This window comes from Antrostomus carolinensis, unplaced genomic scaffold (genome assembly GCF_000700745.2).
Source record: "Antrostomus carolinensis isolate BGI_N321 unplaced genomic scaffold, ASM70074v2 scaffold30184, whole genome shotgun sequence".
Classification (NCBI taxonomy): Eukaryota; Metazoa; Chordata; class Aves; order Caprimulgiformes; family Caprimulgidae; genus Antrostomus; species Antrostomus carolinensis.
Window position 1 is genome coordinate 1 of NW_010310578.1, and position 26,160 is coordinate 26,160.

The 26,160-nt window shown below is 36.9% G+C and overlaps 1 protein-coding gene across 1 annotated transcript in view; it reads left to right on the top strand.

The window, feature by feature from the left end:
• Window positions 1-576: 576 nt before the first annotated feature.
• Window positions 577-26,160, top strand: part of LOC104517946 (lysosomal-trafficking regulator) — a gene marked incomplete at its 5' end in the record, with an annotated part of 29,001 nt that continues 3,417 nt past the window's right edge. Inside the window, 25 exons of the mRNA XM_010166474.1 lie at window positions 577-807; window positions 1,746-1,912; window positions 2,406-2,558; window positions 3,982-4,173; window positions 4,699-4,877; window positions 6,022-6,228; window positions 7,538-7,714; window positions 8,198-8,274; window positions 9,213-9,401; window positions 10,922-11,067; window positions 11,145-11,241; window positions 11,923-11,984; window positions 12,352-12,407; window positions 13,436-13,588; window positions 13,930-14,174; window positions 14,921-14,987; window positions 15,895-16,051; window positions 16,442-16,582; window positions 16,993-17,210; window positions 18,584-18,814; window positions 19,493-19,682; window positions 20,698-20,834; window positions 21,590-21,688; window positions 25,222-25,361; window positions 25,612-25,709. Of these exons, the coding sequence (XP_010164776.1) occupies window positions 577-807; window positions 1,746-1,912; window positions 2,406-2,558; window positions 3,982-4,173; window positions 4,699-4,877; window positions 6,022-6,228; window positions 7,538-7,714; window positions 8,198-8,274; window positions 9,213-9,401; window positions 10,922-11,067; window positions 11,145-11,241; window positions 11,923-11,984; window positions 12,352-12,407; window positions 13,436-13,588; window positions 13,930-14,174; window positions 14,921-14,987; window positions 15,895-16,051; window positions 16,442-16,582; window positions 16,993-17,210; window positions 18,584-18,814; window positions 19,493-19,682; window positions 20,698-20,834; window positions 21,590-21,688; window positions 25,222-25,361; window positions 25,612-25,709 (3,809 nt within the window). The remainder of the gene's footprint in view (window positions 808-1,745; window positions 1,913-2,405; window positions 2,559-3,981; window positions 4,174-4,698; window positions 4,878-6,021; window positions 6,229-7,537; window positions 7,715-8,197; window positions 8,275-9,212; window positions 9,402-10,921; window positions 11,068-11,144; window positions 11,242-11,922; window positions 11,985-12,351; window positions 12,408-13,435; window positions 13,589-13,929; window positions 14,175-14,920; window positions 14,988-15,894; window positions 16,052-16,441; window positions 16,583-16,992; window positions 17,211-18,583; window positions 18,815-19,492; window positions 19,683-20,697; window positions 20,835-21,589; window positions 21,689-25,221; window positions 25,362-25,611; window positions 25,710-26,160) is intronic.

A 26,160-nucleotide genomic window follows, 5' to 3' on the forward strand; every position in this document is an offset into this window, starting at 1 on the left:
TGGAATTCAGGCAAGGTCAACCCACCACATAACCTTAGAACAGTAATCCAGTTTATTAATGCACAAGTAATGCAAGGTGTGAAGCACTGTTCCAGTTCTACAATAGCAATAAGCCAGAAGTTGCCAAACCTAATTAAACTTCAGCAGTAATGGATAAAGGATATCAAACCTGCTGTTAGTCAGTATATTATTACATTGGTGCCAAACTGTGTCTGGTTTCTTGATAGTGTCTGTGCCAGTTGTAATACTTATTATTGTAAAGATGCTGAGTCATATTTTTCTACACTCATTAAAAAGAACCCCTTTGTTTTCGTGAAATCTGTGTTGTAGCCAGTTGGTAGTTAGCTGAAGCTTCAGATATACTTTAGACACTTCATTTCCTTATGGCTCTTTGAACTGTTAGTTTTCTTTTTATTCCCTCAGTAGACAGGCATTGTTACTGCAATGAAATGTAAGAAATTGCCATCTACATCTTTGTCAAAATACTGGCATAGACTGGTATTCCAGTGCATATACTAGTTGCATATATCAGGTTGCTGTTTTAAGGATGTCACTCACGTATATTTATTTTAATAGATTTGATCTGGAAGATGTCAAGAATGTTGGACTCTTTCAAAAATGGTGTGTCATTCCTGTTCTGGGTCTTATAGAGAACTCCTTGTATGATAATGTTCTGCTGCATAACTGCTTCTGTCTCCTGCTGCAAATCATAAACTCCTGCTCAAAAGTTGCAGACCTACTGCTTGATAATGGTTTGCTCTACGTATTGTGTAATACGCTGGCTGCTCTCAATGGACTGGAAACAAAGTGAGTATAGTATCAGTTGCTATAAAATAGCCCAAGCACAACCTTAAGTCTAGCAAAAACATATATATTGTATTCTTACTACTTTCTAAAATGATGAGAGAACATGTACAAAATCACACTGGTTTTGAGGTTTTCAGCTTTATACCTGAAAGTTGATGTTTAGATACTTAGTTCAAACAATGAAATACACTGGATATAAAATATTCTATCCATACCTTAAATTTTCAAGTGAAACAACGTTTTAAAATGCAGGTTGGTCACATTATATACACTTTGGATGCTTTTCCTAGTAAAACTTACCTGACAGTAAGACAAAGGCCCAGGAGATGGTAGCATTCTACTGTATCTATAGCGGATGTCAAAACTGCAGGAAGAGTCTCTCCTGTGTTGCCTGTGATTTAATATTTGAGATTTTGTAATTTATTCTGTACTTTAAGAAAGGTTATACAGTGAAGGAAGGAGAGGTGAGTTTTTGTTTATTTTACTAGATGGTATCCTGAAAAAATACAGGTTTTCTTTTTACCCTAGCATAGCTTTAATTCAGCATGGCTGCAAGATGAGATATTATCTGTTTTTTTGTTTGGGTTTTGGTGTTGTTTTTTGTTTTGGTTTTTTTTTTTGAGAAATACAGGGTTTCAGATGTGATCTTTATATTAGAAATCCAGTAATACATCATTGCTCTTCCAATAAAACTTCTTTTATAATCTTAATGTTAGAATGTCTCAAAGACTTGCAGGCATCCAGTCTGCAAAAGTTAACACTAAAGAGGTGTCTTTGATTACAATTTTCTAGCCTTCAGCAGTAATATTTTTATATGAAGTAAAATATAATATTAAGTATGGTTGGCAGAAGTAGCGAGGGGAATAGTAATGGGTCTTGTTATGGGTTACAATCTACTAGAATTGCCATGTTTCTGGTAACTACAACTTTGTTTGCAGCATTCCCTTGAATGACTACAAGTTACTTGCATGCGATATACAACAGCTGCTGGTAGCAGTTGCAATTCATGCCTGCAGCTCCTCAGGTTCTCAATATTTTCGTGTTATTGAAGACCTCATTGTGCTGCTGGGTCATCTTCAAAATAGTAAAAATGCAAGGATGCAAAGTAAGTTATCTGCTTATTTTTGGGGTCACGGGACTAGAGAAGTAAATCCCTTCCCCATTGATTTTTGTTTACATTAATATTCCTGCCGAGGGAGAAGGGGGAGTTCACTGGTGATGGATCTTCTTTCTCTTCTAGATGGTTCTCAAATTAGTAGCTCTCCTCAGGAGCCTGCCTTGTGGTAGAGAATTGTGTACTGCTAATCTGAACAAACAGTGACTGTAAAAGTTCATTGAGAGAATTTAAATGGAAATGTTCTATACAGTTTCCTGTAGCTAATTTCATAGTAATCAAATCCAATGGCTTTTCCATGAGAACTCACTTGTTCACTGTATCTGTGGAATAGTGAGGTGACTTTCTAGGTGACTTCAATGGAATCGAGGGTTTTACAGCTCTTGACATATTTTGTGTTCTTCTACTTTTTACAAACATCTGGTAAAAATTCTTGGAGATGTGTAAAGAATGTCATGCGTCCTTTGTATACCTCTCTCTGTAGATATGGCAGTCGTTCTGCAGTTGAGAGTTCTTCAAGCAGCTATTGAATTAATAAAAACTACAGCAAACCAAGATGTTCAGGACCAGGCTGGTTCAGTCCCGTCACCATCTGCAGCACATCGTGCAATGTTTCAAAAGCGTAAAGGCATTGCTGGTGAGTAGCAAAAGTGTAGTGTTCTTGTACTTCCTCCTGCACGGTATTACTTGCAAACTGTAATTTCGATGATATGACAAATGAGTCCTGTTGAATTGCTTTTTCTGTGGATTTGCTTTATAAATATATATATACACACTTTTTTAGAGTAGTGTAGCTTATACCCCTTTTGAACTTGTGGTTTTTATATTAGGATGGGAAGGAGTGGGGTACAAAAATGAAACCTCAGTCACCTTCTCACTGTGGTATCTAAACCCAGATATTACCTTCTTTTGGGATTCTCTTTGATTCACAAATTGCTTAGTAAAGATGTTTTTAAAGTAATTCATGGTGGTTTTAATAGTCAGCTTCACGAAGTTAATGCTTGTAACTTTTACACAGCTCTGATGTGGGTAAATGTATTGTTGCACAACTTTTAATTAGTGAAGCAAATACCTGGCACTCCAGACTTATAGTTGGGAATGCAAGGTTCCTAGATTCCACTGTGGCTGTGCTCGTAAAACATTTGTACAGTTCTAGCTTTAGCAGTAATACTTTCCCTGTATTTGGTAGCTTGTGAATCATTCCATAAAGGTTTTAGTCTTCTAGCTGGAAATTGATTTTGTGTATCTCATATAAATGAAGCTGCATTTACGACTTCGTAGAAGACATAATTTAAAAACCTTACATGTATTTGAGGGTTAAAAAAACAAAACAAAACCAGACAAACAACAACAACAACAAATGCCACTATTATTCCCCGTTTCCTGTGGGAATGTTTCTTTTGATATGGTCAGCTTTTGAGGCCCTTCTCCATCAGCTAAGTAAATATAGTGAAAATATTTTTATATTAGTAAATCTGGTAAGGCACTAAAGATAAGTTTAAAAAAAAAAAATATTTCCAAAAGAAGTAAGTAAAGTCAAGGCCCACCAGTTCATTTCAATAAAATTTTAAGGAATGTTCTTGTAAGTTAGAAATAGTACTTCTATCAAAATTAGTGGCAGTGGGTATGGTACAAAATGTGTTTGTTTATAAGCTGTTAATATAACTGGTTTCTCATTTGTGCTGATAAAGCTACTTTCCAATATGCAATAATTTTGTTGTATCATTAATTTTTAATCTTTTATTCTAATTACATAGTAAAAACAGGAATAAAAGTAACTTGTTTTAGAATCTGCTTTACATAAAAATATGCAAGTTGTACAACATCTTGAGACCAGGTAATTTCATGGTATTTTTTTAATTTTATATATTTATTTCAAATAGAAAAGCTTTTAAAAGAGAGACAAACACCCAAATGACACTTGTGTTCCCTTCAATATTAATGTATTTCAAATGTTTTGTTTCCTTAAATGATGTGAACCCTTTAGATGAAAGCAGTTGCTGAGTGATTAAATCTTTGTGCATTTTAGTCGGGTGTTATTAATGCTTCTCTACTTAAAGGCTCCAGAAAGTTTTCACTTGCTCAGTCTGATGCTCTGCTGATGAAAATGCGCTCACTAGCAAGTGAGGAATTCAACATGATGATGCAGCGGAGAATGAGCCAAGAAAATCCTATCCAAGCCACTGAGACTGAGTTTGTACAAAGGTTACAGAGGCTGACTGTTCTAGCTGTTAACAGGCTGATTTATTTAGGTAGGATTTCTTTTTGTTTGTTTGTTTTGACAGAGCTGGTGTAGTGCTATATGTAAAATGGGTTCTTGCTTTTGGAGTGTTGAATTATTTGAAAGTAATGCCATTGACACTAGTTTAATGGATTTAACCATAAAACATCATTCTCTTGGAGACTTGTGTCTCAGGATTATGTAACTGGCAATCTGGATACAATTTTTATCTCAATGAACTGAACAAGTTGTTTTAATTCTACATTAGTCCATTCATATGCTAACTGCCTGAATTATCACCTGGAGATTTACCTCTGCCAAAGGGAGCATCTGCTCTCTTAAAATGCACCAGTTTGCATGTTTCTCTGAAATGGCTACATTTATTAGTAAGACTTGATGACTTTGGGGGCAAGGTCAAATTACACATAAGGAAGAGAAAGAGTAACTATGGTAAGTGTAGTAGTAAAGACAGTGTTTGATTTAATGCAAACTAAAGGATCATAGGACTGTCTTGCTTGAGATGGTACTGATCAATATGTGCCTCTTAAATTTTAAGCATCTACTGAAGAGTGCCTTGATGTACTTGGTATAACAGAAAACACAAGTCAAAGCAGACTTTCAGCTTCCCAGCTGGAAGCCCCTGAAGAGGAAAGCCAGCAACAACTGCCTAGCAGAACAAATCCTTTTCTTAAAGAAATGTTCAAAATGTTGGTGGAAGGAATCAAAGTATCCCTTGTAAGTACTTAGATGTTGTCCATGTTGAAGCACATCTCATAAGGTTCCTTTATTAGGAACTTCTAATGCATAAAGTCTTCTGTCCATAAATGCTTTTCTTACTGCCTCTCTCAATTTAGCTGTGGCATTAAAATCTCTGTTCAGCTTCCCAGTTATTCTGCAATTGTAAAATAATGAATGCATCTGTTCTGATTTTTACCTTAACATTTAGCAGAATTCTGCTCCTTGAACAATCATACAAAGGTTAAATAGACTTCTGTTTAGTCCACAAATTTGCTTTCTCTCTTAAACCTCAAGGTTTAAGCTTGCTGGAGCCTATGAAACAAGATCTGCTGTGCATCTAGAGTTGATGGAGGGTTTTGCAGCAATTTGTCTATAATATATTTTAGAGTTGGGAAGGGGAACTTTCTCTTTTTTCAATTGTTGCTAAAGGTCTGAGAGTTTTCTCTTCTAGTGTACAGATGTTAGCTTGTCAACATTTTCAAGGTGATCACGTTTCACTTGATTAATTTGAAATGGTTTTATTGGAAAACTTAACTTACTGCTTCTTGCCTCTTTATTTCTCTTAGGTCATCTTTATAAAAAGTAGCTCAACCTGATTTTCTTTCTAGCTCTAGAAAATTAGGTTTGTTAGGTCTATTATCTTCCCATCATGCTGTACTTGTAGTATTTTTTAAAGACCACAGGTTTCTTTTTGTGAGTACAAGCACCTCAATCTAATGCCTGGTTTTTAAACTTTTGAGGTAATCCATTCAGAAACTAGTGATTAATATAGAAGGGCTATTCATTAAAATAAGCAAAGAAAATAACCCTCTGATTTTTAAACCCTTTACATCACAATTTTTACTTTTTTTGAATTGTTGTATAGTCTCTCTAACTGAATATCCAGTTTACCTAGGAGCTGCATTCCTAATATTGGCCGATTGAGAAAAATAGACTTGTTTTGTCAGAATGAACAGTCCTTTCTTTCCTTTTTAGTAGAACGCCCTTTAAACTATAATAATAATAATAATAACTAAACTAAAGTTGAACACTTTATTTTACTAGAGAAATTTTTATTGTTTGATTATTTTAACTGTTTGTTTTGTAATGTGAAAGCCCTAACCCTGTAATATTAAAAAATAAAAATGTCTCTCTTACTTAGAGCACTAGCAGAATGAGCACACCAAAGCAGCAGTGGAAGAGAATCCTCTTGTCATGTAGGGACACATTCCGTACGCAACTTGGGAGACTTCTTGTGCACAACTTGTCTCCAGCAAGGCCACTGCAAGAGAGAAAGCAGGCTTTGGAGATGGTACCTGAAGTAAATCATCAAGAGATTATGCGTGACTGTCTTAGCCCAACTTTGCAAGTAAGCTCAAGAGAGGAGTTTGTAAAAACTGTATTCAATTTTTTTTGTTTAAATGTCACCAGTGTTTAGAACTGTGTAGGGCTGAAGTTGTTCACTGCTGTTTTAGCAATGTTCAGTGTAATGACAAAGTTATGTCATACAAAATGCTTGTGTGTACCTCTGCAGTTGCCACGTTGTACTGAGGGTAGATAAGATTTATAAGAGGCAAGGTAGGATTATGTCTGGGTATGTTGACTCTGTTTACATCAAACATCACATCTCCTGTGTAGCACAGAAACAAAAGGTGGTACTGGTTTTTAATGTGAAGAATTTTACTGAGAATACTAGAAGTTAAGGTACCCTGAAAAAGCAGATTAATGGAGGAATTACCCTTGCCTTGGAACCCTGACTGCAGACTTCTTGAAACTTGTAAGAAATTATTGCCGCTAGATTTGAAGATGCAGTCAGTCCTCAATCAAAGCAGTTCTCTATCTTTTCTTATTTAGCCTTTATTAATTCTTAAAGTGGGATTGTGTATTCTATGTTCTTAAGTCAAATAGCTAAACAGTTTCTCCCTGATTTTCTGGGTTGGTCAGTAAAAAGCTTTTTTGATTGTACTTTGTGTTAGTGCAAGCTTGAGAGAAAGCATTTCTTAGAGCCATAATCAAGAATTGAGTAGGAATGTTGCTGTTTGAGATATTCAGGGACTGCCAGAATGAAATAAATGATGTAAGACATGCCACAGTTTGAGTCACTATAATACTAAAGACAGAAAGTACTTATTGGATGAACCTATGACACTTACGTGTTGCTAATCACATACGTGTTATTCAGTTAAATTAACACTTCCACCAGTAAGAAAAGCTGATATACTAGCAATGGCTTCTTTGGGAGAGTGTCATGTTGAGTGCATTTATGGTCTCTGTCTGCTTAACTTCATTATCTGCCAGCTCTAATTTCATTAATCAAACAAGTTATAATATTCTTATAAGGCAAAATTAGGGGTCTCTGGCACATATTTCCTGAAGTGTAAACAAGGTTGCAGGAGCTGCTTACTTGGAAAAGAAACTTAACTTTCCTGTAAGCCATTTGAAAAGTCACAAGATGCTGGGGAAGTTTTATCATGTGGAGAATTAAATTAAGCATGTTCTTTCTAGTTTATTAAAGTTTGTCTTAAAGCATTGAAGCAGCCATTTTCTTTAAATCACAGAAAGAGTAGATGAAATCTGTCCAGGCTGACTAGAAAAGGAATAAAGTTAGAAGGAAAAAACTGCTCAGTGTTTCATTGTGTAGATGAGAATGACCCCTCTTCCCTTCTTTCATATTCTAGCATGGACCTAAACTAGTGCTCTATTTATACGAGTTGATGCACAATCACAGTGATGAAATGACCAAAGAAGAACAAAGAGCAGCAGGAGACTTTCTAAATACATTAAAATGTTGTGGCTATAAATGCATTCCCCTGAGTCCACGACCAAAGCCAGATCTAATAAAAGCTTTGAAAGAGGTTTGTGAATAAACTTTCCTTCAAAAACTGAGTATATTTGAGACAATTATCTGCTATTTGTTTGCTTTGGTGTACAGCTTATGCTTTAGGGGATTCTCTTTGGGTTCTGAATACTTCTGTCACATACTCAGTGCTTCACAGCCTTCCAATCCCCAACATTCTGTGATTCTCACATGTTAACGCTTCTTAGTTAAGCATATTACTTAAGCCAGGCAAAGGTGAGAGTTCATCATAAACCACTAGTATCTCTCGTTGTTATGAAAAAAATAATTATTTATGGTTCCTTGCAAAAAAAAAAAAAAATAAGATCATGTCTAAATATAATTGCAGTAACTGAAACAAAATCTTGAATGTTTCAAATGCTATGAAGATATCAGTCAAACAGTTTTGTCAGTCTTCCTTTTTTAAATTGGCATGTCCTTTAGCCTCTGCTTCCTTATTTTGTCTGGGGGAAAAGAAGTAATGTATATAACTTCCATTCAGGATCAGAAGAAATATGAGATGGAAGAGGGTGTAAACAAAGCTGCTTGGGAGAAGACGATGGCTAATAATCGACAAAAGTAAGTGCCTTCTTAAAGAGGCTGCAAGAACTTTGTAAGAATATTCTCACACCCCATTGCAGAGTTGCCAATATGATTATTATAGATATTTTTTTCAGATTAGCAGCACTGGTAGCTTTTAGCTTTTTATTTTCTTTATTATTATAAAAACAGCTTGATTGTAGGTATATGCCTCTTGTATAAGTTGTACAATAAATGGCATTGTGTGAACTTCAGAATACTGATTCAGTTTCTGCACATTTACCATTTCACCCCTAGTTTTACAGCTACTGTATATGTCCAGTCACCTTTTGTGTTGCTGTGCTCTGTGCAATTAAATGTAAGGCAAATGTCCCTGCAATTAACCCCTATCTTCAATGAAAATCATTATGTTCAGCATGGCTTTTGTGAGCTACGTAGTCTGCTGCTACTTGGTGTAATGTAAACTTTGGTAGCTTGTGGTAGACTAAGAGGTTCTTTCCATTAATTTACATTTCAGACTTTGTCATAAAAATCAGATCTGAGATGCACACACAACATGCTTCAATGTAGGCAACTGTAGTAGCTATAAAGGTCAGTTTAGTCAAATCTGTCCAGATAAGCGATAAGACTTTACTATGTTGGATAACTTAAGAGATTTGAGCAGTGGTAAATTACTGTTCTTCCTTCAGATTTTTATTGTAATGACTATATGTTAATCAGTAAAGCATGCTAATATGTAGCCATTGGCCTTCTGATTGGCTTGTCTTGTCTTTGGCTACAAGTAGCTTTTTTTAGAAGCAGAACATATTAATGAGTCTTGTGCAAATCATGTAAGCTAAGATGCTGTGCATCTGCTGTAACAAGAACTATGGCTATCTACTGTCAAACTGATTGTATTTTATAGGGGGTTTTAGTGTCTTGCCTTCCCTTTTCAGTGTGTTTATTTGACATTTTAAAACATAACTCTTTATTCTCAGTCTCTTTCAGCGTCTGGATACAAAATCTAAAGACATTTCTAAAATAGCTGGAGACATCACACAAGCTGTGTCTCTGTCACAAGGAATGGAAAGGAAGAAAGTAATCCAGCACATCAGGGGGATGTATAAGGCAGAGCTGAGTGCCAGCAGACATTGGCAGGAACTCGTTCAGCAGCTTACCCATGATCGGTAAGTTGTTATCTCACCTCAGTGAAAAAGCAAGAGACACTCAATGCCTGACATGTGCTTCTCATTCTACTTAGAGGCATGTGAAATGTAGATGATAATAAAATTAGAATTACTTACTCTTGCTAATAATCTGATGGTTAAAGACTTGTAAAATACTTGATTTATTCTCCCATTTTTTTAGGGTGAGTAGCCAAGTAGTATTTCTGTGCCATTTAGACAGCTTGTTTGTCAGATACATTTTGCTGTGCCTAATAGAATGAAGCAGGTAATAAAATTTTCATATCTGCCATTACATTTATGGAGTAACAAAGCATTTTTTGGGTGATGTTTATTCACATTAGCATCCAGATACTGTGTTCACTAATCTGCATAGAGCAAGAGGTGTTAAGCCTTGATAAGAAACCAAACAGAGTATTTTTACCACTTGTCCTGGTTTTGCTAGGGTAGAGTTAATTTTCTTTTCAGTAATTAGAAGAGTAGTATTTTACTTTCAGTGTTTCAGTTCAGACATATCACGAGAAGAACTTTGATAACAGTACTTGTGTTGCTGTAGCTTCAAGGCCACCGTGTTTTTTGCTCCTTCACAGCTGCATTAGGACTGGGAGGGGGGAAGCGCAGTGAGGAGCAAAACCCAAAACTGGCATCTGGTTGTGCCAATGAAATATTCCATATCATATCACGTCATGTCAGTATATTAACCAGGGGTGACCGGAAGACGGGGCACTTCTCTCGGGGATCGCTCGGGCTCACTCTTCCAGGGTTTCGGTTCGGGACCGTCTCGGCTGCGGGATCGTTAGCTGGCACAGGCCGGGCATTGGTCAGTGGGCGGTGAGCACTGTATATCACTCATTTGTATAGGGACACCCCTCCACTTGACCAATGAACGGTACCCGCCTCTATTGGGGAAGGTTGTCCTCTTCGTGGTCACGCAGTTCAAACCACAGTGTGCCCCGTGGCGTGTGCCGTTAAAAAAAAGCTGATAAAAAAGCCTCTGGCAGAAAGATAGTCTGTTATTACTGTTTTTATCATTATCATTTTCTTTTAATTAGTAAATAGTTTTTATCTCAACCCGTGAGTCTTTGCCCTTCTTTCCAAATTCTCTCCCCTGCTCCCTGGGTGAGGGGGGGGGGGGGGGGATAGAGCAGGCTGTGTTTGGCTGCAGGCTGCAAGCAAAAGGGTGAATCCACCCAAACCACCACACCACTGCAGAACTAGTATTATGTCATGTTTGCAGCAGCTGAGTTTTCAAAATAATGCATAAGTATTGAATGCATTATATTGCTGTTTTCATCAGAACTGGTAACTTCAAGAGCAGTCTTAGTAGCTCTTGAGTGGTCAGTTAGTGGGGTAGCTCATGAAAATAAACTACAGAATTCAGTCTCTCGAAACTTTTTTCAGAAGTAATTGCCTGGTCTACTACTGTGAAATTTCTGCCTTTCTACTATTTAAAGAAAAGCAGAATGAATAAGCATATATACTGCCTCTGCTGCCAAACTGTTAACGTATTTTGTTTTTTCCAGAGCACTGTGGTATGACCCAGTCTATTACCCAACTTCTTGGCAACTGGATCCAACAGAGGGCCCAAACAGAGAGAGGCGCCGCTTGCAGAGATGCTACCTAACTATTCCAAACAAGTACCTTCTCCCAGACAGGCAGAAACAGGAAGGTAATTATAGCATCTTCTAGGAATATATCTGAATTGTAATGACTATTAGTGCCTTATTATTTGTGGTTTCTTTATAGGTGTGATAAAAACTCCATTATCTTATCTGTTTGAAGACAAAACATATTCTTCTCACTCTTCTACTGTAAAGGACAAAGCTGCAAGTGAACATATAAGGTAAGGTTTGGGTAACACTTACCTCCCTTTCCCACCTTCTCACTTTCCAATGAAACAGTTCTCTTCGTTCTTTTGTCTAAATAAACATTAAAAAAAATATCAAGTGATATAAGAGACAAGTGTCAAAAATGGTAGGTTTTTTGCTATACTCATAAGCAAAAGATCAAAGCTACCAACATGTACATTTTGTGAGTCTTAAAACAGTCTATTGCCATGACTTCTAACATCAGTAAAAGCAAATACCATCTGTTGTGATATGGGGATGTGACTTCCATGGGATAACCTGATAGGATCTTTTTACTTATTTGTCACTTAGATATCTAGGACAGGCAGTGCTACTAGATCTGGTAGGTCTTTCCCTCAGCATTCAAAAGCAAATTCTGTTTTAATCCTCTCTGCTTTTACCATTGTGGTATTCATCTCTGCAGTTGTGTCAATGTGGCACCTATTACAGGCACTAACACTGCCTAAAATAACTGCAGAGATCACACAAAGAAATAAATACAAATACACTAATATGCAAGTCTAGAAAGTTGAGGTTCTATTTTCTTTCTCTCTTTGGGATTTGAACCATTAGAGCCATGATGTTTCTTCAACTGCAGCCTTTGAGGCTGTTAGTTTTAGGTACGTGCCAAAAGGTATGTAAATCCATAAGCAATAATACACTTTGAAATATTTCAGAGTTAATCGAAGATGTATAAGTGTAGCACCTTCTAGAGAGACTGCTGGTGAACTGTTGCTAGGTAAGTAGAATTTTCAGGCCTTATAAATACCTTTTTTATATAAGATTCTGCTGTATCTATAAACTTGGCTGATTTTTTTAAGTAACTGAGCTGTTGCCTCACTTCTTATGGTTTATAGATTTTATAGATCAGTTTTGCCTTTCTTCCCTACTGTTTGTGTGAGTGCTGTTTGGATTGTAGTTAAGTTTTAAAGTTGAAGACCACTTGCTAAAAGATGTGGAATGATAAATTCTATTTCTGTCAAGTACTGTCTTACCCAGGTACTGTTCTTAGTATTCTTAACTCCTGGACACTGTTTATATAACACTAAGATGCATTATGCAAATAGTAATATCATGTACCTCTTTGCAACTGTGTTTTCCTGCAGGAAAATGTGGCATGTATTTTGTTGAAGACAATGCTTCAGACACAACTGAAGGTTTGGTAAGTATCAGAGCATATAGTCCAGCTTTAATTTTTCCAAACTATGACCATGAGTAGCTTTTGCCTACTGCCATTGAGATTGCTGGAGTACTAGAGTTAGAGGTCTCTGGACAAAGCCAGCCAAAGTGGTTAGTTTGGGTTCAGTGTTGCTTCTGTTGCCCCTGGCTGTGGAATTAGCGGCGATAGCAGAAAATGGGAAAGATATTGGCCTGGGGCTGGAGGGGAATGAAGAGGGGGCGATGCGGGGAGGCTTCTGCACCTTGCTCTTCATTGCTCCGAGTTCATCAGCGTAAGTGCATAATGCTTGCTTTGGTCTGCACCTGAGATAACTTGCCTTACTGGAAGCTGGAGCACTAGGAAGTACAGAAACTCACAAGTGTTATGAGTTGTGCTGTACTCCACAGCATCTGTTTCTTGAATTTTGCATTATTTGGGATGTTCTAGCTCCTCCCTTATGCTATACAAGAGGGACTGTTTCATGGAGGAAACTGGAACTGATCTAATACTTCTCATATACAAAGGCTCTGATATATTATTTCAGTTTATAGATCCAGAAGAAATTTCAAAAAATAAAAATATATGTGTTATACTGCTGGAAGTTTTAAACTATTTTCAGGGAGCTTTTCCTTGTATCTACTAAGCACACAGCTCCTGTGTTTTAAGATGTTATCAGCTGTTTCGCTGCTTTGTCCTTCATAGAACTGTCAGAATTGGGATTCATGGCAAAGCTTTGCTTGCTCTAGTTGGCTTTCCAGTATTTTAGCTTAAGAGCCAGTGAAAGTATGCGTGCAAGTGTTGGGCAGGGAACTAGAGTGGCTGAGGAGCATTCATAATGTTCTTTCTACTGCCTTGAGGAGAGTTGGAGGGTGGGAAACATGTATGAAGAAAAACACAATAGTGTCTTAAAGCATCACAGCAAAATTAAAGCTTATCTTATGATATGCTGTGTGGTATAATCTGCCTGTATTTAAGGGTTTCTTGTTTGGAAAATCTATTTAAAATAAATTTTTCAATTGCAAATTCTGCAGAGTTTTCATGGAGAAACTGAACCAGCATCATTTTCTTGGACCTATGAGGAAATTAAGGAAGTTCATAAGCGCTGGTGGCAGTTAAGAGATAATGCTGTGGAAATATTTCTGACAAATGGCAGAACTTTACTCTTGGCTTTTGATAATACAAAGGTAATGTGGCACTGATGCATAAAAATATATCAAAGTGTTTTGCTGTGTGTTCATAGCATGTACATTCATGCATTAGTTTTTAAGGAGACCTGTTGCATGGACTAATTAAATTCTGTCTAATACCTTTGAAAAAACTGCGCTCAGCCAGACTTCTAGACAAACACAATCATGTTGTAAAACACATCTCTGATGTATTAAGACATTAAAGAATCTTAGTAATACTAAATATTATTCCATTACAGCAGGTATCTGGAAATCTGTAAAATGACAGAAACTTACTAAGTGTTCTTAGTTTGAAGCTTTTTAAATTATACGATTAAATCTGTGGTATTTTCTTCTAGGTCCGTGATGATGTGTACCACAACATCTTAACTAACAATTTGCCTAACCTTTTGGAATATGGAAACATTACTGCTTTGACCCACCTGTGGTGCACAGGACAGATTACTAACTTTGAATATCTGACTCATTTAAACAAACATGCGGGCCGTTCCTTCAATGATCTCATGCAATATCCAGTATTTCCTTTTATACTTTCCGACTACACCAATGAAACGCTGGACCTAAATGATCCATCAGTATATAGGTAATACGAAATGTTTGGAACTGATTTTTTCCAAATACTTGAACTGATTGTCCAGTATAGCTTTTTAACTTCATTGTACTCAACTGCACACATACATAAATGGAACTATTCAAGGAAAAGCTTCATCCGTAATAAATTGGGCTTTTTACAATAAGTGACTGCTTCACCTTGGATATTTAAATAAAATGCCTAGTATTATGAGTGGGTATATTCAAAAGGATGTTATGAGTTGGACTTATATACTGTCTTAATAAGAAATTGAGAGTCCACAGATTTAAATAAAAGCTGTATGTTTAAATTAGTGTAATTAAAGACTTCAGGCTAATTAGCAAAAATTAAGTAGAAAATGAAATAATATAGTAAATTATCTGGCCAGTTACGAAATTGTATTGTCTTCATTGTGAATAGATCCAAGTGAATTGTCCCACCCTCATAAATTTCTGTCAAGCCAATTTAACATTTGAGTGCACAAAGTCTTTGCCTTTATGCGGTGCCTCTGTTTTGACAGAGGGCCTTTGCATTTGCTTGCCCCTTACTGTGCTGTGGGTCAGCCTGCGGATCTGACTTTGCCTTTTGCGTTAACTAAAAGTGGCCGCCTTATTTTCTGAACTCTCTTGTAAAGTGCTGTTAAGTTTTGCTTGCCTTTTCATTAAATTAAAGGCATTATTCTTAATAGTGCATTATTAAATGGTGTGAATCAACATCTTTATAAAAATGACAAGATATCAGTACAACTTCTGTTACAGAAATCTGGTCAAACCGATAGCTGTCCAGTCTAAAGAAAAAGAGGATCGATATGTGGATACTTACAAGGTAATTTGGCTAACTTTTGCTTCTTGCCTTTTTCTTGTTTGTAAATGACACAGGCTTTAATTTTTTTAACATATATTGAGGGGAGAAAAGAAACCACAAATCCAGTATTTTATGTCTATGGAATTCTCATCGCCAGTATGTTACATTTCCTGGGAATTGTTTTGGAACATGCTTGGAACCTATGTTTGTCTGTTCTATACCTGAAACCATAATCAATTTAGTCTTTCCATGTGATACTGCTGAGGAGATTAAAGTGGTGGTATCTTACATATGAACATACATATACTTAAATTTCCCTAAAGATCAGGAAGGTAACTTATTGCTGTTTATTTGAAATTACTTCAGTGGAAGTTGTGGCTATTCTTTCTGTTTGATAACAGAAAAGCTGTTTTCCCTCAAGTACTCTGTTATTTCCACAGCCCTACTATGATTACAGTGCTTTTTGATTTTTGCTCTTTAGAGTGTTTTAAAGGCTGTAGGAAATAACATGCTTAGAAATTAAAGTGTCTGCAGCTAGACCTCCAAACTTAAGTCTGTGTCATCATGGTCTGGTTTATTATTTGCAAATATTGTTTTTTCCATTTAGGATTGAAAAGCCTGTGTAATGACTACGCCATGTTGGAAAACAAGGGGGGCAAGGGGGAAGCAAAAGTAATAAATGACAGAAAACAGGTCATTTAAATGGCTTAAGACTTTGATGCTGAGCTGGATTGTAAAAGTGATCACATGTCTTTAGACACTTCAAGTGTATTTGATTTCAGATCACTTTTAAATGTATGTTCCTCTGAAGGTTTTAAGTTTTATTCCTAAACAACTTGTGCAAAATCTTGTTTTCATTATTGGAATACAGTTTAAGTAGGAGGTTTGTGATTTTTATTCCCTCTTGTCCCCCCTACTACTTTTCTAGTATTTGGAAGAAGAGTACCGTAAAGGAGCACGAGAGGATGATCCAATGCCCCCTGTACAACCATATCACTATGGATCTCATTATTCCAACAGTGGAACTGTGCTTCATTTCCTAGTTAGGCTGCCACCTTTTACTAAAATGTTTTTAGCCTATCAAGGTAAGGTCACTTTCGCTTGCACTTGCCTTTCGTGTCTGGGCCTTGTCCCAATGATCCAGGAGTGCTGTATGTTACTCTGTTGAGCATAGTTATTCAATTCCAAAGAGCAGACTTCAGTAAAATTAAATTCTATATGCTTTCACAGTAGACCCATTCTGAAATTATTGAGCTAGACCATAAAGCTGTACATCTTGCATTTATACCTTAGGGTATGTAGAGTAAAAATCTCACCTATCTTTGACTTGCAATCCATGTGTAACACAGTAATTGAGATAGAAGAATTCTAAATGTTCTCAGCTAACTGGAGAGCAGTTAGCTACTTGAAGTTGCAGATGTGCAACTGTTATGTCCATCATCGATGTAACAAATTCAGTTTGGATTTCTTTACAGATCAAAGTTTTGACATCCCAGACAGAACTTTTCACTCTACCAATACAACCTGGCGCCTTTCTTCATATGAATCAATGACTGATGTAAAGGAGCTTATCCCAGAATTCTTCTACCTTCCCGACTTTCTAGTTAACAGAGAAGGTATACTAAGAGGATAACAAAACTATATACCCAAAACAGCTGTATGGTTGAGCCTGTGGGTTGAAACTGAGAACGTTTATATCCCTTGACTGAATATGCTAAACTGTGAATGTATGGGAGAAATCTGGCATGAATTTGCAGGATATGCTACAAAAGCTGTTATGTAGGACTTAAGGGAAGTTTTTTCATAATTATGTCAGGGGTGCAAAGGAGTTTCCTGTTGTCTGATTTTTTCCATTTGAATGAGTATGTACAGCTTGAATGTGTTTGGGGGAGGACTTTTTAATGGTGCTGCTTTGTTGATTAGCAATCATTGTGCTTAATGGTTAGCTTTCATAGAACCCTATAAAGACCTTTTTGAAGTTACTGTCAACTAGAACGTTGGAACATTTACCCCGCCTTGTTTCTAGGTTTCGATTTTGGAGTACGTCAGAATGGTGACAGAGTTAACCATGTCAATCTTCCACCCTGGGCTCGTAACGATCCTCGTCTGTTCATCCTGATTCATCGTCAGGCTTTGGAGTCTGACCATGTTTCCCAAACAATCTGTCACTGGATTGACTTGGTGTTTGGTTATAAGCAAAAAGGCAAGGCCTCTGTTCAGGCTATTAATGTCTTTCATCCTGCAGTAAGTATTTGTTAAGCCATGTGTTTGTTCATTGTATTTAGTAACTTACTTAATAGGGGAAAGTTCAGTCTAACTGCTTGGAAAACAACCAGCATGAAGCAAGATCCCTTGCTCGTAAAGTGTTGAAGAATAGGAAAAGGCTTTAACCATTTCAGTGCAGAACTGATAAGATCCCAGGGGCTGTTGTGAGACTTGGTGAATTCGTGTTCATCTTTCTTGCCTCGAGATAGGCATGACTGATGACCGGGTTTGGTATTTAAACTTTCTGGATAGCTGTCTGCAGTGGTATACAGGTGTTATGTTTGTGTGTTCCTGCTTCCATCTCCTTCAGAAGCAGCCTTCCATTTTAACAGATTGTGCTGCAGCTTTTGATATGATTAAATTAGCTCAGTTTGTCCTGTGATTGTTATTTGTGTTCTTCCCTTCATATACCTCTTGTGTTTTGTCCCTCTAATGACCACTTTCACCTTCAGTAAATATAATTTCAATTAAGTCTTCATTTAATGTAAAGAATTCCAGAGTTTCACTACTTAATTGTAATGCAGATATCTCTGTATTCTTTAGCTTCAAACCTTACTGTTGCAAGGTTTGCTCAGCCAGACAGTCCTGGTTTCAAATACATTCAAATGTGTTGAATGTTCAGTATTCATTCTATAGTTGGAAAAGCTGATAAAACAGTAGTGTTTCAGTGGTGGCTTTTTCTTTTGAAGTATCTTTCCAAATGCCTTCCTTCCTTTTTCTTTTTTGTGCTTAAGCATTGGTTCAGTTATTACCTGAAATTTCAAATATTAAATTTGTGTGAGTGTGCTCACTCTTTTTAAAGTGAAAAGTCAAAGCCTTTCTCAGTCTGAGGAAAAGTATGTGGTACACAATTAGAGACACATGAAAAAGACAAGTAGAGAAAGGAAAGAATTTCCACTCTCCTGAAATGTGAAGGTTCTTGCTCCCTCCCCACCCCAAACCAGAGTTTTAATATGTTAATTAAAAAGAGGTACGGAAAACAAGGTTTTCTTTTTTTTTTGTTTTTTGTTTATAATCTGCAACCCTACTGTTTTTGCACCACTCAGTAAAGGTCTACTAAGAAAACCTCTTTGACAGAAACTAGTCATGGAATACCTCTAGGAGCAGCTCATGATAAATCTTAAAGGGGTAGTTATCTCCAATAAAGAAGCAGTGGCAAGGTTACAGTTCTCAATGGCTCTTTGGTCAGCACAGCCATTGTGGGATGGCTTCTGATCCAGGTCTTAACCAAACAACTGAAGAGTCTGCCTCTAAATTTATGTGCATGTGTTGTGAAATCTTTCCCAAAGACAAACTGGACAAGCTTATTCTTGGCCCTCCTCACCTCCCTTTTTTCCCACCCCCCTCTCTAGACCTATTTTGGGATGGATGTTTCTGCTGTTGAGGATCCTGTTCAGAGAAGAGCCCTTGAAACAATGATAAAAACATATGGGCAGACACCTCGCCAGCTGTTCCATGCAGCACATGTTAGCAGAGCTGGATCCAGGCTTATCATGGAGGGAGAACTTCCTGCTGCCATGGGATTACTAGTGCAGTTTGCTTTCAGAGAAACCAGAGAACACACTAAAGAAATAATGTATCCGGTATGTCACTGTGATTTGCAAGATGGTTTCATTAACATTCATATGCTGTAATTATTGTACCCTTGTGTTTACAGTTTCCTTCCTAAAGCTGCAACTTACTACCCATATTGTACTGTAAAGAAAATACACTAAATTAGTAAAGTGATAGTGAAAATTATTTTCATGCATTTGTGAGATTTTATATCAAACCACAATAGATCTGGCTTTATCTTAGTTATAGCAAATAGGTGTTGGAAAGCATTTCACTTAACCAGCTTTATACTTCCAATGATGAATTCTGGAATCTATGTGCGAACCCATCGTAGGTAAAGACATACTGTGCTTTCTTTCATCCTCAACTTTTTTTATTGTCTATAGGACAGGAGAATTTCCTTCACTTCAAACACTTGTTTTCCAGTGAGAAAACCGAATCCTTGCATTTAAGGAAACCAGTATTTTTCACTGAACTACAAGTTTGCTATCTCAAGTATGAGAACTCCCTTAAAGCTAATAGTTTATCTGATCATACTACAGTGCTTCATACTTCTGTCTTGTATTTTCAGAATACTTCAGCAGTCCTTACCATGTGATTGCTTACAAGAATGTGATATGAATGATTCTCCCTTACTAATGAAGTAATATTTTTCTGAAAACTTTTCACCACATTTTAATTTGAACTTTATCTGTGCTTGTTTCAAGAGTCCATTGCCATGGATAAAAGGCTTGAAGTGGGGAGAATACGTTGGTTCCCCAAGTGCTCCAGATCCTGTTGTCTGCTTTAGCCAACCACATGGAGAAAGATTTGGCTCTCTCCAGGCTTTACCAACTAAAGCTATCTGCGGTTTGTCCCGCAAGTTTTGCCTTTTGATGATATACAGCAAGGAGCAAGGTATGAATTTGTGCTTATTGTCTACATGCACAATACGTGTGAAAATGAGCCATAAAGAATTTAAAGCTAGTGCTACTGTTATTCTAGAGCAAACTTCCCAAATTTAGTCACTTTTGCCAAAGATTGATTTAAAAATCCAGTAACAGCTTCTACGTGTGTGGTATCTCTACTGGAGAGTGGATTTTACTTGTAATTTTCAAAACTGCATAGAGGCATCCTGTAATGAAGTTGATATTTTTCATTTGTGGCTGAAGCGTGATGATTTAACTTTAGAACTTGCCAGAAATTTCAGTCCAAGAAGAACTGAAGAACAGATAAAAAAACATGTGGTAACAGAAAGGAGAATTAAAGGAATGGCTTTTAGAGGCAGAGAATGAGGAAAGTTATCAGTAAAAAGCAGAGGTGAAGGATCTTCTGCTTTCGGATAAACTCCTCAGAGGGATTCTTATTGATAATGTACAAACAGGTTCTCGTACTCTTGTTTTCTTTGTAATGCGTACTAGTGAAGGTTTTCTAAAAATAAATGGCTTCACATTTAATCAACAAAAATAAGTAATGTCCTACTTGAAGTTATGAGCAATTGTTTCTCTAGCTGGGAAGTACTGTCAGCCTCTTCCCCTCTTTTCCACTTCCAACAGATGCAACATTTCTTAAAAAAGCTTTTTCCAGGTTGCAGACTGTCTTTGGAGAGCACTGGATGTTTACATAGTCTCTGAAAACTGTATTTATTTATAATACATTACAGATTAAGCCAGAGCCTAACAGAAAATACCTTATTTTGAAACTTTGGGGTTTTTGTATTCCAGCTTGTGGAAAAACATGGACCTGAGATTTTTTTTGTTGACTATCAAAATGATGAACTCTTTGGCGGCCAGAAAATACCTTATTTTGAAACTTTGGGGTTTTTGTATTCCAGCTTGTGGATATGGACCTGAGATTTTTTTTTTTTGTTGACTATCAAAATGATGAACTCTTTGGCGGCACGTGTGACACAATATTCTATTCCTTCCTTCAGGTGTGAGAAGCATGCACAGTACTGATATTCAGTGGTCGGCCATCCTGAGCTGGGGATACGCCGATAACATTTTGCGACTGAAAAGCAAGCAAAGTGAACCTCCTATAAACTTTATACAGAGTTCACAGTTCCACCAGGTAAAAAAATCAGTCTCTTGGTCTTCCACTTAATATTGCTAATTTTAAGTGGTGGCCTGATTTGGCAGTAGGTACTCTTGCTTTCATTTTTCTTGGAGATAAGCACGCAAACACAACTGTTTTTAATCTGTTTGAGACTCCTTTGGAATGTGCTCCTAACTGCTCTGATATATTTCCTTCCTGGCTGTGTTCCTGTACTAGGTAAAAATCCCTTTTGAATGCATTTGGTTTTTGTAGCTTTTTTCCCTCCTATGGAACACTGGTGTGGATTTATTTTTGTGCATTTTAGTTCTGGGCCAAGAAAAATGAATACAGGAAAAAATTACAGATGCCTCACATTAGAAGTAGAACTCCACTATAGTTTAGGATTCCTCTGAAAAAGATTGTCCAAAAGGTTGTTAGGAAGCACTGCATGATCTCTGTTACGCTCCAATGGTTGGTGAGATTCTACCAAAAAGACTTTGGCTGATGATGTGGCTGTAGATTCACTGCTCTGCAGTAGTTCACTGCTCTTTAGCTGGGAATTCTGGGCTATGTAGAATTTCCCTCTTTACTTGGTTTCTGAAGTAATAACAACTATGACCTAGAGCAGGTATATTTTAACTCCTGGATTTCTTTAGCTGAGGTATTTTACATAGCTTTTCTTAGGATAAGCAATAAAGAATCAGTCTGACCAAATATTATGGCATAGTGAAAACAGCAGTTAGAACAGTTTCTGTTCTAATTTTCTTCTGTCTTTGTTCTGTTTTTCTAAGGTAACAAGTTGTGCTTGGGTGCCAGACAGTTGTCAGCTGTTCACAGGTAGTAAATCTGGTGTCATCACAGCATATATGAACAGATTCACTAGCAGTACGGTACGTTGCATTGGACTTAGCTGTATTAGCTGTTACAGTCTTTTTTTTTTTTTTCTTTTCTTTTCTTTTCTTTTTTTTTTTAATGGAAAAGGAGAAAAAGGGGAATGTTACATCCAGGACAATTGCTAAAAAGAATCAAGTGCTTGTTTAGTATTTATTTTTGAAGGATCCTCTTTGACATTGTTAATAGATTTATCTTAGCATGTTCATTTGTGGGTTTTTCTTAAGCTGTTGTTTACATACTGCTAGCCTTTAGCCAGCCCTCATCATCTGGGTGCATAACTGATTAGACATACAGGCCTGACTGTATGCAGGCTAGGGACTGGAACTGAAACTCTCTGGCACAATGAAGCTCCCTACATTAAGAAGTAACTTTTTCTGTGAAGGAGACAGAGCCTTTCAAAGCTTTAACTAAAACTGTGGAATGCATTTCCACAAAGTAAACAACATTTCAAGCGCAGAAGGCACTTATACTACAGAGAGCCAGGGTGAAATCTCAGACAGTGTATATATTAACCACTAAGTGTCACCGCTTTGTTGTGCTCCCCAAGGGGAAAAGCTGTGAGGAAGGAAGGGAGAAAAGTAACTTGCATTACTTAATGCATTAGTGGAAGATACAGTAGAAATTGCCCGGATACTATGTAGTAATAAGCATGGTATGAAAGGATAAATAGAACTTGAAATTAATCTTCCGGCTCAGACTGAATTTCTGAGCTTCTGTCTGACTTTCTCCAGCGGTAACTTCTACTCTTCATAGTTTTAACAAAGAGTTTGCAACTTTCTTGACAGGTATTTCAGGTGTGTCTACACGATTACCCATAGCAACAACTAAACTAAATTGATTTCTCAAATTTAGCTTTATACAGGTACAGGTATTGGCAAACACATTTGTAGTATTGTACTCCTTGATGCTCTTGGATCACTACACTAGCATGGGCTAGAGGGAACCTTGGTGTGGTCTGCTCTGCCTACCCAGTTTCCTGTTTCAGGTAGCCAACAGCAGATGCTTAGACTGGGAAGAGCACAAACATACAGTGACTTCTTCCTTGGCTTTCTTCCAGTTTCTGCCACTCATACTTCCTGAGCTTGGCAGCACTTTGAGTTTAAAAAATAAGTAGACCTTGAAACCTGCAAGCTTCAGTCAGTTGGATCTTAAGTCAGGCACCTTAGCTGCTCACCGGAATGGCAAACTTGTAAATAACCTGTACAGAGACTTGGATTCCAGTTAATTTTTTTTTTTTTTTTAAAGTACTAAAATAGAAATTCAATATACTGGCCTTCTGCAATGTTAAAAAAACTCTAGTAGTGGGGCTATGATTCTTAAGTTCCCCGAGTTTCCTAGAAACAAATTATTTTTGTTCAGCTGCACAGATGTTGTCTTTGAGACCATCTTTGCTGGATTTCTCAGCACTGACAGTTTTACATGCCGCAGGCAGACTGACCTTGTGCCAGTTTTGTAGCTCCTGTTGTTGAGTCAGTTACCCAAGTCAGGGCTGCAGGGAATGCAAATGTGCTTCCTAGCATCTGTTCTGTGTGCATCTTGTCAGCTGTTCCGTGATAAAGTGAACAGTCTGTTATAATGCAGTACTTGAAACATGAATATTTTGCCCTGTTTCACATTTATATAAATTCAGCACATATGCATAAAACAGATATGTTGTTAATTGGATATGGGAATTCAAAAGCATGCTGTCAGAATTCAAAAATATCTTCATGTTGTACTTCAGATGCTCTGTCTTTCCTAGCCTTTAAGATAGGAAAAAAACTAATGAAGAACTGCTTTGAAACTGTGATCTATCTTGACAGTAAGTCATACCTTCTTAAAAACCTCATCCAAAGGTTTCTCATCATACAAATTACTCCAGCCTTCACTCGCTGGCTATTAGAGTTGTCTTGCAAACAGGAAGAGAGCATTTTAATGATCTATTTGAGTAAAACTAGGCAGTGATCGTTTAAATTTTCCACTCAAGTGCTATAGGCAACCATTTAGGGTAACCAGCAGAAAAACTGCTGTTTAAAGGTAGATACATACATACCTGAAGGTTTTTCCACATCTAGATACTGTTTCAGTGGTTGTCATCTAAAAGCAAGTGGGAAGTAAAAAAGGGGATGGTATTTTAGGCATGAGGTAATTATCTCATAACTTGTTAGATCTTAATTCAGTCAGTGCTAAAATTCCAGCTTGTCTCATTACAGTATTATTACAATAACCCAGTGAACAATCAATAAACCATTGCTATTAGTACTATAGGGAGAAGCTGCTAAAGGTGAATCCTGCTTTCAGTTCAAGTGTTGAAATGCAGATCAACAGCAAACACTTAAAGGAGATGGGAGGAGCACAATAAAAAAGGGTTATCAAAATCAGTTCTTCATCAGAAGTCTTGATTGTTGCTGTTATGGAAAAACTTGATATAATTTTTTTTCTCTAAACTGAGCAAAGATTAAAGAAGGATCTGCATATGTGAGATACCACACTGTTCTGAGATTGATAACTGGATACTTTCCAAAGTGTGTCTTGTTTGGATGGGATGCTCAGTAGGAAGAGCAAAATAGCAGGTCTTCCTGTACTCAGTGTATTGTTTTTTGCAATATTGCATGAATGATATTGTCCCTTTTAGTGCAGAAAGACATGTAAATCTTCTACAAATGAAAAGTTAAGCATATGTGTATTTTTACCTTGTCTGTCGCTACTTTCAAGTTTTTTGTAGACCTGCTATAGGCATCATGTACCGTCATACAAAAATGCAGACAACGTCCTCTGACACATGGGAGGAAACAAGAAGAAAAATGTTCCTTTCTTTTACAAAGATTAGGATAATCTCTATACAGCAAGTTGTCTTAATTAAAGTGTTAGTATTCTGATTAAGCAGCTTCTTCAACTTATCCAGTTTTCAGGAAGTCCGAATCATTTCAAATTATATAGCTTGAATAAGAAGTGTTATTTGGAGTTAAATTTGCTGCTTTAATTTTTATCTAGCTGTTTCTATATTTAAGCTTGACTTAATGACTATTTTTCCAACTTGGTATCACTGAAGGGCTTGGCACCAACTCGAGGAATTCCCAGTAATTTACTGTACAGAGACTGATAACTGCTGAGCTGAGTTTTCCTTCTGTGTTTCCAAGTGCTTCCTCTAGATGTTAAAATACTGAGGGAGGACTGTCATTTTGCTGTCATGTGGAAGTGGCAGTCTTGCGGAAAACAAATCAGCTGATTTCAAGGTGTGTAACTGAGACAGAAGAAGTACAATAGTTCTTCATTTCAGTTCATTGGACCACATCAAAATGTTTGCTTAGATTAAAGCACTGGAAGCAAGAAGTTGAACATTAATGATAGGTACGGCTTATCACATTATATAGCATTAAACACAATAAAGCATTAACAATGTTGCTAAACTGATGATATTAAAATCAATGGGAACTGCTTTTTGAGATCTAAGAATTAAACTTGTCCCGAGGCTTATCCTTGTCAGGAAAAAAATATATTAATTTATTTTTTTTCCTGAGAGTTCTTGTTTTATCTTGCTGTTTTTCAGCCTTCAGAGATAGAAATGGAGTCACAAGTCCATCTGTATGGTCACACAGCAGAAATAACAAGCTTGTTTGTGTGCAAACCATACAGCATAATGATAAGTGTCAGCAAAGATGGAACCTGCATCATATGGGATTTGAACAGGTACAAGTATATATATATATGTACCGTTTTCCAGTGATTTTCTTTTAAATACCTGTTTTCTGACTTACTGTAAAGTCAAACCCTTACTGTTTTTTTTCCCCATGAAGGGTGCTGAAATTCTAGAATTAATATGAAAAATGCAAAATGTTGATTGAAATTAATATAACTCTTAAATATTTTCCTCAAAGAACCTTTTCTGTGTTTGAGTCTGAACTTCAGGCTTGTTCTCTTTATTTTTTTTTGTTTTCAGGCTGTGCTACGTCCAGAGTCTGGCTGGACACAAGAGTCCTGTGACTGCAGTTTCAGCGAGCGAAACAACTGGTGATATTGCAACAGTTTGTGATTCAGGTATATTTGGAAGTCAAGAAAGCTGCTGTCACTTGCAGACCAAATAAATAGCAGAACTTGCTAGTAAATTAGTTACTGAGTGTGTGTTAATCATCTGAGGCTGCATTTGGTCAAACAGGAGTGCTCTTTTTTTTTTTAACATACAAAAAAGAAAAGATTAGGCAGATGTTTGAGTAAAATGCAAAGATATAAAAGCTAATGGCTTGATCTCTTTATAAAAAAACTTGAAATTTCAACAAGTCCTTGGGAGACCTAAAATCTCTGAAGTTGAGTGCTTTCATTTTAACAGAGATTTGTTGTCGAAGGTGCAGTTCTTTGGGGGAGTACAGTGTATTACAGCACAACAGAATTTTTATTTACTCATTTTAAATGCTTCCACAATTGTCCTTGTTTTCCACATAGTACTGTTTCTGGATGAGGGCATTAAGACCTACTGGACCACTGGGTTTTT